General features: G+C 39.8%; 1 protein-coding gene across 3 annotated transcripts in view; it reads right to left on the reverse strand.

Moving 5' to 3' along the window:
* Window positions 1-13,891, reverse strand: part of PLS1 (plastin 1) — a 157,879-nt gene that overhangs the window by 63,733 nt on the left and 80,255 nt on the right. For all 3 annotated transcript variants that reach the window (XM_075863998.1, XM_075863997.1, XM_075863996.1), the window contains 3 exons: window positions 9,320-9,449; window positions 6,123-6,255; window positions 835-916 (listed from right to left, as the gene is read on the reverse strand). In XM_075863998.1, the coding sequence (XP_075720113.1) occupies window positions 835-916; window positions 6,123-6,255; window positions 9,320-9,449 (345 nt within the window). The remainder of the gene's footprint in view (window positions 1-834; window positions 917-6,122; window positions 6,256-9,319; window positions 9,450-13,891) is intronic.

The raw sequence follows: 13,891 nt of genomic DNA on the forward strand, positions 1-13,891 counted from the left end.
ACTGTTAATCTCCCCTGTGGCGACAAATGAAGCATTTTATAGTAAAATTAATGGACTTTCAATATAACCTACGGACATGAGCAGGGCCGGCCTTGGATGGTGCTCCGTGCAGTACCTGCTGTTCACACCCCCCATATGGTGAACTGTTATACGTGTATAAATAACCAAACCATACAGTGACTAACTGTAAGCACCATAAGTAACAGTGCACAAATAATAGTGCCATACATTGGCCACATTACACTTCCATACAGTCCTATAGATAACCGTGCTGCCACTTCATATACTGCAAAAAATATATACTGTATAGTGCCTAAGTACAAGTGCCACACAATAACTAAGTAAATACCAACATACAGTGCTCAACTAATACCAGCAGGAATAAGAAATAACGAATTAGTACATAAAGTAATCTAATAATAGTATTAGAAAATGTCTAAATAATAATGATATACTATTAAGATTAAGAATCATGGTGCTCAATGGCCTCGGATGCCAGGCCATCTTTGGCACCACCTCAGTAGGGTTGGCTAATGCGGTCACACAGGCCAGTCCTGGACATGAGAGGTCCTCCTGAATGAAAGCCAGTCTATGCAGGATCTCTCAGCTCCCTGATCATGGACTAACCCTCCATTATCTCCATATGGCCTAAGGGGGCATATGGAAGAGGTTGTCTAAAACTTCAAACTTCTCCCCAAAAGCACTAACAATTTACACTTAGAATGTCATGTCACAGTGATTTTCTACTTCTAAATAATGTCCGCCAAGCATAACACATGAATATTACCTAGAATACAGTCTATGTAAAAGATAATACATCGATCATGGACTTACTGAAACGGTGAATGGTGTTAGCTTTGTTGTGTTGATGGCTCGTTCATCAATTGTATCTGGCTGTGACAAGTTTATCATTTTGCTAAATTAAAAAAGAAAATATATATAAAAGTAAACAACACATGTCACGAGTATTATTCTATACAACTACAATGTAAATACAGATAAAACAGAATCAGGCCCTTTTACATCTGCGTTGGAGGCTCCGGCCGAGATTACCGTGCAACGGAACCGTTACTTCCGTTATTCCCTTATCGTGCGCCTCTGATGGAGCAGAACCACTGAACAAGCAGACACAGGTGTGAACGAAGCCTTACCGGTCAGTGTATGAAATTAGAAATGTCATCTATTCACCACCATGGGATTGAAATAGGTGAAATTCACAGCAAAACCTTAGATTGAAAGTACTATAAAATATATTTAGGAACAAGGCCAAAAAAGGAACCGGGGTATTTAAGGTTGTTTAGTTACAAAAAACAAAAACAAACTATAAATGCTATCTAAGAGCAGTTAAAGCACTAGAGGACATTTGTGGTCCTTAAATAAAATAGGAACCCCGAAACATTAAAATGAGGAACAGAAATGTTCTATTTGTAAATATGAAGAAAATTGGATTTCTCTATAGCAGCCATTCAGTTATTTTGTCTATAAATCAATGGAACTTGCTGTATATTCATGTTTACAGAGAACATGTCACATTAAACATGCGGCACTATCTTTGGGCAGCATGTCCTAGAGCAGGAGGAGCTGACAGTTTGATATACTAAATAATTTCCCACAAAACTATATACCATGCCTTGGTGTTTTTCAGAGTTTGTTACATTACAACCTGGAATGAAATGGATTTTGGGGGAGTTTGTACCATTTGATTTACACAATATACTGACTTCTTCGAAGGTGCAAAATATTTTTCACTGTGACACAAACAATAATTAGGACAAAAAAAACCAGAGACTGTTGATGTGCATAAGTATTCACCCCCTGAAAGTCTATACTTTAAGGAGCCACCTTTTGCTGCAATTACAGATGCAGTCTCTTGGGGTATGTCTCTGTTAGCTTACCACATCTAGACACTGGAATATTTGTCCATTCTTCCATGCAAAATTGCTCCAGCTCCTTCAAGTTAGATGAGTTGCATTGATGTACAGCCAACTTCAAGTCATGCCACAGATTCTCAATTGGATTGAGGTCTGGGCTTTGACTAGACCATTCCAAGACTAGACTATTAAATGTTTCCCCTTGGAACACTCCAGTCTAGCTTTATCGGTATGTTTAGGGTCATTGTCCTGCTGGAAGGTGAACCTCTGTTCCAGTCTCAAATCTCTCGTAGACTTAGAAAGGGTTCCTTCTAGAATTGCCCTGTATTTACTGCCATCCATCTTTTCTTCAATCCTGACCAGTTTCCCATCCCTGTCCATCCCCACAGCAATATACTGCAACCACCATGCTTCACTGTGGGAATGGTGTCCTCGGGGTGATGGGAAGTACTTGGTTTGCACCACACATAGCGTTTCCAATGATGGCCAAAAAGTTCAATTCTAGTCTCATCTTACAAGAGAACCTTTTCCACCTCTTTGGGGAGTCCGTCACATGCTGTTAGGTGAACTCAAATTGTGTTTTCTTATTTTATGTGTTAAGCTGTGGCTTTTTTTCGTGCCACTCTTCCATAAAGCACCACTCTGTAGAGTGTACGGCTTAAAGTGGTCCTATGGACAGATACCTCCATCTCCACTGTGGATCTTTGAAGCTCCTTCAGTATTATCATTGGTGCCCTTGTCGAATCTCTGATTAATGCCCTTAATGCCTTCTGAAGTTAATTGGTTAGACCACACCTCATTTAAGGGTTTCATAGCAAAGGGGGTTAATACATGTGTATTCACAACTTTTCAGTTTTGTTTAAACAAGGTATTTTTTGTATTGTACTATAACAATTCACACTATTTTGTCAGATCCATTACATAAAATATAATTTAAAATCCATTTTAATTCCAGCTTGTAATCCAACAAAACCGGAAAATAACCAAGGGGGGGGGGGTGAATAGTTTTGATAGGCACTGTAACTTGTATTTTACTCATTTAAATCCTTCTCTCTATGGGCTTATGAGTCCAGTGGGTGAAGTGACTGAAAGATTGACAGCCTTTCAAATCACTCAGTAGGACTGACCACTAGATATAAGTCCAGAGTGAGCAGAAATCAATTGCATGAATTACAAGTATGGCTCTGTTCACATCACAGTGGCATAGCTCGGCGATAGAACCCCATAGTAGAAAAAAAGTATACTACGCAGTATACGTTTTTCTACTGTATGCCCCTGCATGGAATAGCATAGACTACTATGCTTTTCCACACAGACAAATAAGGTATGGATGCGCATACTGGCTTAGCGTATGCCAAAAGGATACACTTTTTGCATAACCATGTGAATGGAGTTTATAGATACTGTCAGTGTATGTGCCGGGAGTCTTCACTATATGATTGTAATATGATTGGTTGCTATGGAAAATGACTTCACTTTTATTTTGCACCTATTTTGATAAATCTACCCCAGTATGACAACCGTAACAGGTTCCCTTTAAGATGTAAACCAAATTCTGCACATACAATGTTTGTTCTTTTCCAGTTATTTGTTAAAAGGAAAACTAATCATAACTGATCTATTGACTGATCCTATTACTCTTTATGGATCTCAAACCGATGCTAACATGAATTAATTTGCACCATTCCTTATAACTTCCATCATGATAATGTTTTTTAACAGGATTGGTCATGTTCTACTTTTCTTTTGCTTTTTCTTTTTTTTACAAAGTTTATAACTGTTACATATTAAATACTCCACTGTACTACAGTCCTACAGGCTTTTACCATGGCACTATATAATGCACAAAACATATTATATAACTTTTACGAAAGGGAAAAAACGTTAAAACAAACATGATAAAAAAAATATTCTAAATTGTAGTATAATAAAAAAAATATATATTTTCATTCCCTACACAATTGTATACACAATAACAGTTATCGTTTTCAGTCTTTTAATATGTCAGGTACCAAACTAATTGTTTGTGAGCAAGTCAGCACCCAGACAAGTCATAAAAAATGCATATCCATCTTGTGTTTCCTATTAATGCAAGATAGCAAAGAGCAGAGAGTTAATCCATGCGAGAAATAAATCCTTTTATAAATAGCAAATAATTAATGAATAATTTTGACTGGACCAATTGGAAAATGTAAGCCTCCCTAATCCAGTGCAAAGAAATGTCACCGTGGTTCTTACAAAGGGTCACATACTATATTACAGATGATCAATACGATTTTATTTTACCCTGCAGAGGGTAACCACCTTGTTCGCTCCATTTTTAAAGCAGACACAGAAACAGCTAAGGCATCATGCACACTATACGTAAATTTATGGTGGAAAAAACACTAAAAAATTTACCTGCAATGCAGTTTAATCCGCAGCATGTCAATTGTATTTGTGTAATCACTGCTGTTTTTTGTTGCAGGTTTTCCCCATTGAATTCAATAGGGAGGTAAACCCCGCCACAAATAGCAGATGTTGCCTTTTTTTGCGGCGGAAAAGCAGCGATTCCGCCCCCAAAAACGCAAATCTTTTACTGACCCATAATTCTGTGTTTCTTCACCCAGGCCGGCCTCCTGGGGTGACGTTTCATCCCATATGACCGATGCAGCCAATCACAAGCTGCAGACGTCACATGGGTTTAAACGTTATCCCAGGAGGCCGGCCTGCAGAACGTCAAAGGGTAAGTATGCGTTTTTGCTTTTTTGTTTGCACTTAACATTCCGGTTGAAAAACTGCACCACAATTTGTGTGAACGTAGCTTTAAAAGTGTTCTAACTCTATTAAAAAAAAAAACACAATGCTGTAAATGATTCATCAATCATTTATTATCTACAGTAAGGAGCAGCAGTATTTCTTCACAGACACACATCCATACAGGCTGCTCTATGGACAAGATACCTTATTAAGGAACCGTTGTATGTTTCATGTCCATATTAAAGCCCATGTGAAGTGTATGTGAGGACATCCCCTTAACTTTCATCCCCTTTGATTAGTGCATGGTGACTAAAATATATGATAGTGTATATTATATACTTGAAGGGGGTATTTCAGTTTCAGCAAATAAATGTTATTCTTTGTATAATGAAAACTTATACAATTTTCCTATATACTTTCTGTATCAATTCCCACGTTCAATATCTCTGCATGCTGTTCTACAATAGGAACTTATATTGTTTACTTCCTGTGGATAAAAATCTGTCCTGATCATGTGATGGACACAGAGGTGCTGGGCTGATTAAAGTTACAGTACAGTAATTATACATGTGTCCTGTAATAAGCCAAGCACTCGTGTGTCCATCATATGACCAAGACCAAACAAGGAATGTTCTAATTAAATGATAGCAAGCAGAGATCTTTAAAATCATAAGGAATTTACACATTGATACATAAAGTATATTGGAAAATTAAATAACTTTTAGTTATACAAGAATAACATTTAATCGCTGAATCCAAAATACCCCTTTAACAGCGATCTGTTCAGTTAGCCTTTAGGCCCTTTTACACAGACCAATGATCGAGCAAACAAGCGTTCATACGAATGCTCGTTCCCGATCATTACCCTGTGTAAACAGGGCAACGATCAGCTGATAAATGAGGAATCACTTGCTTATCGGCTGATCATGTAGTTTATGCGGCAATAAATATTATGTAAACAGAGAGATGTGCTGCCGACATGATGGAAATGTATGGGGACGAGCAATCGAAGTAAAGATCACTCGTCCCATGCATAACCAATCATTGCTCCTTGTGAAACGAACGAACGCCAATCAACGATCTGTTTCTCTGATCGGCGCTCGTTTTTATGGCCCATATCGGGCCATGTAATTGGACCTGTACTCATTAAACCGTATAGAACACCTTTAATAAAGAGTTGAGAAACAAGGTTGAAAAGAAGAAAATTATTTTTGCTAGCAAGTCATCCTGAAACACGGTGTTCAGCAATTGTCTTGTACCTTTAATTTCTAAAATAAGCTCCGTTAAATAAGCTATTGAGGAACAGACCCAGTTTGAGGACTATCAGGCTATTATTAAAATATGCTTTTAAGGAAACCATTTGGAAAATCCTTAATATTCGAGATTAAGGATTTTATAAACAATGTTTCCTCAACCATATGAAACTATTTGTGTGAAACTATTTTGTAATAAGCCACTAACAGGACTATAAACCAGGAGTATAAAACAATACAGTTATACTATAGCACTTACCACAGTAAAATCCCATCCCTTAGTGATGTGAAGAGGCTGTTGTTGGAAGGGTTCATAGGCAGAAGATGTTTGACGTCTGGGTCATCTTTTAAAGCTTTATTTATCCAGTTCACAAAAGCCACTTTCTCTTCATCTGAAAGAAGCAGCAGTACAGTTATCTACTGGGAGAACAGCGACAGTATGAAGGCAGCGGCTCATACTATGATCACCCATCCTCACAGGACCATGACAAGGTATCACTTTCCTGAGCACTTAGTAAGGCAGAAAGAGAAGAAGCTTATGAATGTGGAAATAAGCCAGGGAAAATTCTGGCAAATGCCTTCATGGTCCAGAGAGATTCCACGTATGTCCCCCAGATTACTTCAAATACGGGTGTGAAGGTTACCTCCCCGAGGGATATTGCCCGCTCCTTTAGGGAGTTTTATTAGTCTCTTTACCAGCTAGAGCCGCATTCTAAACCCACTCGTGTGGCTATCCAGGAATACATATCTTCTTTGGGTCTCCCTCAACTGTCCTCCGACGATTGCGCCGCATTAGACCACCAAATAACTCTTGAAGAGCTTTCAAGGGCATTGCAAGACACCAAACCAGGGAAGGCCCCGGGTCCGGATGGACTGACGGTTGGCTATTATAAAATGTTTATGGCTCAACTGGCGGACAGGTTTCTGGGGGCTCTCAATGCAATATCATCGGGCAGTTCAGTCCCTTCAGATTCCTTAAATGCTACTATAGTGGTTATTCCAAAGGACGGCAAGGATCCCTCCTCTTGTTCTAGTTACAGACCAATATCCCTGCTCAACGTGGATCTGAAATTATTTTCTAAGATATTGGCAAATCGGTTAGCCCCATTGATGACCACAGTGGTCCACAGAGACCAAACAGGTTTCATTCCATCTAGGGAAGCGAGAGACAACACGACTAAGGCTCTTAATCTTGTCCACTGGGCCAACTCGCAGAAAAACTCCTGCGATCGTTTTGTCTACAGATGCGGAGAAGGCCTTTGATCGGGTCGGGTGGCCATCTCTGTTTGGAACTTTGGAATATCTGGGTCTGGGGCCCAACATGCGAACTTGGGTAGGCGCTCTGTATTCCTCGCCTTCGGCTTCTGTGAGGGTAAATGGTACCTATTCTTCTCCTTTTCGGATTCATAACGGTACGAGACAGGGCTGCCCACTGTCACCTCTGCTTTTTGCTCTTGCGCTAGAACCCTTTTTATGCAAGATCAGGGGTAACGTTAATGTGCAAGGTTTAAGGCTGAGGGATAAATCTGTAAAAGTGGCCGCATATGCCGACGATCTATTATTTTTTGTGACCTCTCCCCATATTTCTATGCCCAACTTTATGAAGGAATTTCGGATATATGGATCATTGTCCAATTTTAAAATTAACTTTCAGAAGTCGGAGGCGATGACGTTAAATATTCCACAGGATCAAGGGAGGGCTTTGGGTGCCAATTTTCCTTTTAGGTGGACATGTGACTCGATTAAAATATCTGGGTATCAGACTACCGAGTTGTGTAGAACGGACATTTCAACTTAACTTCCCACCGCTACTGCAGGCGTTGAGGGGTGATTTGGCCCGGTGGACAAAGGGAACTTTCTCGTGGTTTGGACGAGTGGGCATCATCAAGATGAATGTTCTACCCAGGCTCTTATATCCGCTGCAGGCACTGCCAATTAAGATACCCTCTTCCTTTTTTTAAACGGTATATCAATATCTTACTTCATTTGTGTGGGCCAACAAACACCCTAGACTTCAGAGGAGAATCCTGGTTCTGGCCAAGCGTCATGGGGGAATTGGGCTGCCGGATGTGGAGCAATATTACCATGCCATTCATTTGGCTAGATTGGTGGATTGGTGCCGCCATGAACCCTTTAAGGATTGGATAGCGGTGGAACAAGGTTTTACAGACCTCCCATTGAAATGCCTACCTTGGATGGCTGTGGGTCATTGGAGGTCACTAAGTGATCATCCTACCATATATCCAACTTTACAGGTGTTTCGAAAGGTGCGGAGTAGAGAGGGATTTTCACGAATGTTATCACCCCTCACACCGGTTTTGGGTAATCCGGAGTTTGGCCCAGGTCTGTCTGATCAGACCTTCAAGATTTGGGTACAGCAGGGGCGTTTTAGAGTAAGTAATTTTTATAGTGGCAACACTTGGCTGTGCGGAGGAGAGCTTTCCCAGCCAGAGGGTCTCCCGGAAGCGTCCCAAAGGCAGACGATACAATTGACTCATTACTTATCACTACTGCCTACACCGGCTTCCTATGACCGCACACTAACTCCCTTTGAAACTTTATGCTCTCAAACGGGGCATGTGAGACGGGCCCTGTCCAGTCTTTACTGTGTGCTGCTCACTCCTGCTGAGGATTTCATCCCACCATATATTACGAAATGGGAAAGAGATCTCCAGATTACTCTAACACAAGAGCAGAGGGAAAAGATCATGCTCCTCACACATAAAGCATCTATTAGTAACGCTTATCAGGAAACCAGTTTTAAAATACTATCCCGTTGGTACAGAGTCCCACATGTGCTACATAAAATGTTCCCGGATGTTTCTCCTCTATGTTGGAGATGTGGCAAGGAAGAAGGAACGCTTTTACATATATTCTGGAGCTGTGAGAGCCTTTGCCCCTATTGGTCAGAGGTTCAAGATATCATACTTGAGATCACGGGAATCACGCTGGGAGATGATCCGGCATGGATTTTGCATGGGTGAACTGATTAGTGGGGGACCAGAGAGCTCCTGAGTTCTCTTGTCTTTGATGGGCTGTGGGGGGGGAGAGTGATGGGAGAGCATCTCCCTTTCTCCCTCTTAATACTTTCTCTTCTACCCCCTTCCTTTTTCCTTTTACTCTGTCTACCTTTCGTTCACTTCCCTCTTTGGACCAATCGTTTACTAATAATTGATTGAGATGTGGGTGATGGAGGGTCGGATGAGGGCTTAATGCTGGTATTCATATCTCTCTATACTAATGTTTGCTATGTATCGTTGGTGTTATGTTGGGAGGACCTTAATTGCATATTTACTTATTTTTGTTGAAATAAAGGTTGAAATGATCTGCCCTTGTAGGCATTTTCTGTACCCATGTCACCCTTTTCTTTTTTCTGTATCCCCATTTCCTTTCTTGAAAATAAAAATTTGAAAAAAAAAAAAAGAAAGAGAAGAAGCTTCTGCGTTGTACTCTTACCTGAATAGGAATGTTGTGTTCCCTGGCTGGATATAGAGGAGGTCCCTCCTAATGCCGTTATACCTAGCCTTTTATTGATTGATCTTCGGAATGTCCGGCACACATCTTTACTTTTCAGATCTTGGAATAGCTATGGAAGAAATGGACTATTTAAGGAATCAGCACATGGTAGAGTAATGATCATTTTTCTGTAATAAAACAAGTAGGACACCATTGCACCACTTGATCATATACCATCCCCTCCATTTTTTTTTTTCCTTCTTTGACTAATAAACTTTGTAAGTTTGTTTACTTTATTGTTGTATATATCTTGATATCAGTAAATGTTTGCTTGCCCTTGAATTTCTATAGAGTAGAACATTTGTGTGGTCTATCCTGAATGAAACTAGTGCCATTGTATCTCGTGAATCAATGCGCCACTAATTTCAATACATTGCTACCCTGCTGTTTAGCCACTAAGCCAATAAGACTTATTGTGAGAAGCTGGGGCTGGCAGACATTCTTCAGCAAGTTACGGCGTTAGTTCTATTAGTACTATTTTGGAGCATGTAATTCTGAATTAAATGGATTTGAACAACGGATCTTTGCAGTACTTATTCAGTCAGAGTTGCATCTAGGCTTTCCTTCACCCAGGGCATACAGTGAAGGAAATAAGTATTTGATCCCTTGCTAATTTTGTAATTTTGCCCACTGTCAAAGACATGAACAGTCTAGAATTTTTAGGACAGGTTAATTTTACCAGTGAGAGATAGATTATATAAAAAAAAAAAAACAGAAAATAACATTGTAAAAATATATATATTTATTTGCATTGTGCACAAAGAAATAAGTATTTGATCCCTTTGGCAAACAAGACTTAATACTTGGTGGCAAAACCCTTGTTGGCAAGTACAGCAGGCAGACGTTTTTTGTAGTTGATGATGAGGTTTGCACACATGTTAGATGGAATTTTGGCCCACTCCTCTTTGCAGATCATCTGTAAATCATTAAGATTTCGAGGCTGTCGTTTGGCAACTCGGATCTTCAGCTCCCTCCATAAATTTTCGATGGGATTAAGGTCTGGAGACTGGCTAGGCCACTCCATGACCTCAATGTGCTTCTTTTTTAGCCACTCCTTTGTTGCCTTGGCTGTATGTTTCGGGTCATTGTCGTGCTGGAAGACCAAGCCACGAGCCATTTTTAATGTCCTGGTGGAGGGAAGGAGGTTGTCACTCAGGATTTGACGGTACATGGCTCCATCCATTCTCCCATTGATACGGTGAAGTAGTCCTGTGCCCTTAGCAGAGAAACACCCCCAAAACATAATGTTTCCACCTCCATGCTTGACAGTGGGGACGGTGTTCTTTGGGTCATAGGCAGCATTTCTCTTCCTCCAAACACGGCGAGTTGAGTTAATGCCAAAGAGCTCAATTTTAGTCTCATCTGACCACAGCACCTTCTCCCAATCACTCTCAGAATCATCCAGATGTTCATTTGCAAACTTCAGACGGGCCTGTACATGTGCCTTCTTGAGCAGGGGGACCTTGCGGGCACTGCAGGATTTTAATCCATTATGGCGTAATGTGTTACCAATGGTTTTCTTGGTGACTGTGGTCCCAGCTGCCTTGAGATCATTAACAAGTTCCCCCCGTGTAGTTTTCGGCTGAGCTCTCACCTTCCTCAGGGTCAAGGATACCCCACGAGGTGAGATTTTGCATGGAGCCCCAGATCGATGTCGATTGACAGTCATTTTGTATGTCTTCCATTTTCTTACTATTGCACCAACAGTTGTCTCCTTCTCACCCAGCGTCTTACTTATGTTTTGTAGCCCATTCCAGCCTTGTGCAGGTCTATGATCTTGTCCCTGACATCCTTAGAAAGCTCTTTGGTCTTGCTCATGTTGTAGAGGTTAGAGTCAGACTGATTAATTGAGTCTGTGGACAGGAGTCTTTTATACAGGTGACCATGTAAGACAGCTGTCTTTAATGCAGGCACCAAGTTGATTTGGAGCGTGTAACTGGTCTGGAGGAGGCTGAACTCTTAATGGTTGGTAGGGGATCAAATACTTATTTCTCTGTGCACAATGCAAATAAATATATATAATTTTGACAATGTGATTTTCTTTTCTTTTTTTTATATATATATAATCTATCTCTCACTGGTAAAATTAACCTATCCTAAAAATTCTAGACTGTTCATGACTTTGACAGTGGGCAAACTTAAAAAATCAGCAAGGGATCAAATACTTATTTCCTTCACTGTAGATGTAGTTTACTGCCCTAGCCTTTCATCTAAATACACTTGCCAAGGCAAAGTGGTTCTTTGGCGCCACCTTGGCACCTTTTCCACGATTTTCATAAAAGCATAAAACCTCAACAAAGCTACAATAAAGACGCCACTACTTTTTTATACTAATAAAAAAAAGTGGCAGGGGAATCTTGTTTCATTTACCCCATTGTTATTTTTCTCTTTTTTTTTTCAAGCACATTGATAAGAAGCCCACCATGAATACTGCTTGTGGACCTATAGAATCAGGGGATTGAGAATAAAAAGTTATTGTTTAGACATTATAAGGCACTAGGTGGCACTATATATTGTATATTGATTATTATGCAGAGTACTTCCGCTATCAGTATCTCAACTTTCATTTATAAGTGCTGAACAGCATAAAAGATCAATAATAATAATAATAAATAATATCTATAAACTAGATGGGAAAATGTATTGGGTAAAACTGTCATTCCCAGGTAATTGATTTGCCAGAGACAGCATCATAAATACAGGGGGAAAAAAACATTAAAATCATTACACATCTGACACTACAATATTATGTAGTTGGAAAGATAATAATGAATGCGATTTTCATGCTAACACCTAAAATGTAGAGCTAGTTTTATAGAAAATGAGGCCCTGGACATCAAGCAAAGTAGGGTTCCCACACTTTCCTTTTTAGAGGTTTTCTTTTAATTTCCGCCCACATAATACGATCATGTAGTGCCAAGTTAATACTGCCACATACAGCCAACATAATAATACGCCAAAGAAAACCCAAAGTGCGGTTTAAAAGTGGAATAAGTCACAAATTTTTGCGCAAAACAAGCGTTCACCAAAATGTGCAACTTTTTTACGCCACTAAAGTTGTATAAACCCGATAATGAATTCCCCCCCAATATCTTATGTAAGTAAATCTAGTGCTCAAATCAGAGCGATTCAAGAGTTTCCAAATTGGATCAGACAATAGTGAAAAATTTCTGCACATATATATTCAAAACTATCATTGTAAAAATTAGATGTTTGCTAGAAAAAGTGAAAAAAGTGCCTTAAATGACTGTACATTAATGTAATCGAGAAACTGCTTGCCCCACTTCACACACTATTATATAGTTATCTTGTCGGCCCATAAACAGATAAAAATTACATTGTAAAAATTATTTTCCTGGATATCCAAGAGGCTCTAAAGTTCAGAAATTATGAACTCGATCCCTTTTCCTTTTATCTGCTCATAATTCTGCTAAAAGTCATAAAATAATAAATACTTACCATTTACAATAAACTACATTCTGAATTATGGACATTTTTGTTATAGCTTTGCCAAATGCACTCAAATGACATAAAACAAGCGAAAATGCATAGATATATCAATTTGCATATTCTACTCACATTGTGAACTTACAGGAACAGGGGCCTCATATTATATAAAAAGAGGGCTCTCTTCTGGTGCTGGTTTACTTAACATCCCCATCCGAGGACTTACACCTTCTAGCCATCCATTATGGGAAAGAAGGTTGATGTAAACCTTTGTCCTGCTTTCTCCCCCTTGCTCAGATTGTTCCTCCCCATACATTTCCATCATGTCAGCAGCACATCTCCCCGTTTACACACGGAAATGTGAAGCCGACAACGATAATATTTATTGCTGCATAACCGATACGATCAACTGATGAACGAGCGTTTGCACATGGTAATGTTCATTAGCTGGTGTAAAAGAGCCTCAAATATGACAATATGAACGTGAACCAATAGGGGGATCTATTGGAGTAGATCAACCGATGAATGAGTATTTGTCCTATCATTGGCCTTGAGGCTCTGTTCACATCACACTTTGCCTTAAGTTCTGCATATACGCCAGGGAATAAAGTAATATACGTCAGGGCTTTACTTATCACACATGTTGGTTAATTTTCCTGGTATTTAAGCTGAGCATGAAGCCAGAGTTTGATGTGAACACAGCCTAAGGGTATGTTCACACGTAGTCAACCAAAACGTCTGAAAATCCAGAGCTGTTTTCAAGGGAAAACAGACCCTGCTTTTCAGACGTTTTTTACCAACTCGCATTTTTACCAACTCATTTTTTTACCAACTCGTTTTTGGAGCTGTTTTCATTGGAGTCTATGAGAAAACAGCTCCAAAAACGTCTGAAAGAAGTGTCCTGCACTTCTTTTGACGAGGCTGTATTTTTACGAGTCGTCGTTTGACAGCTGTCAAACGACGACGCGTAAATAACAGGTCGTCTGCACAGTACGTCGGCAAACCCATTCAAATGAATGGCCAGATGTTTGCCGACGTATTGCAGCCCTATTTTCAGACGTAAAA

Source organism: Rhinoderma darwinii, chromosome 4 (assembly GCF_050947455.1).
Source record: "Rhinoderma darwinii isolate aRhiDar2 chromosome 4, aRhiDar2.hap1, whole genome shotgun sequence".
NCBI lineage: Eukaryota > Metazoa > Chordata > Amphibia > Anura > Rhinodermatidae > Rhinoderma > Rhinoderma darwinii.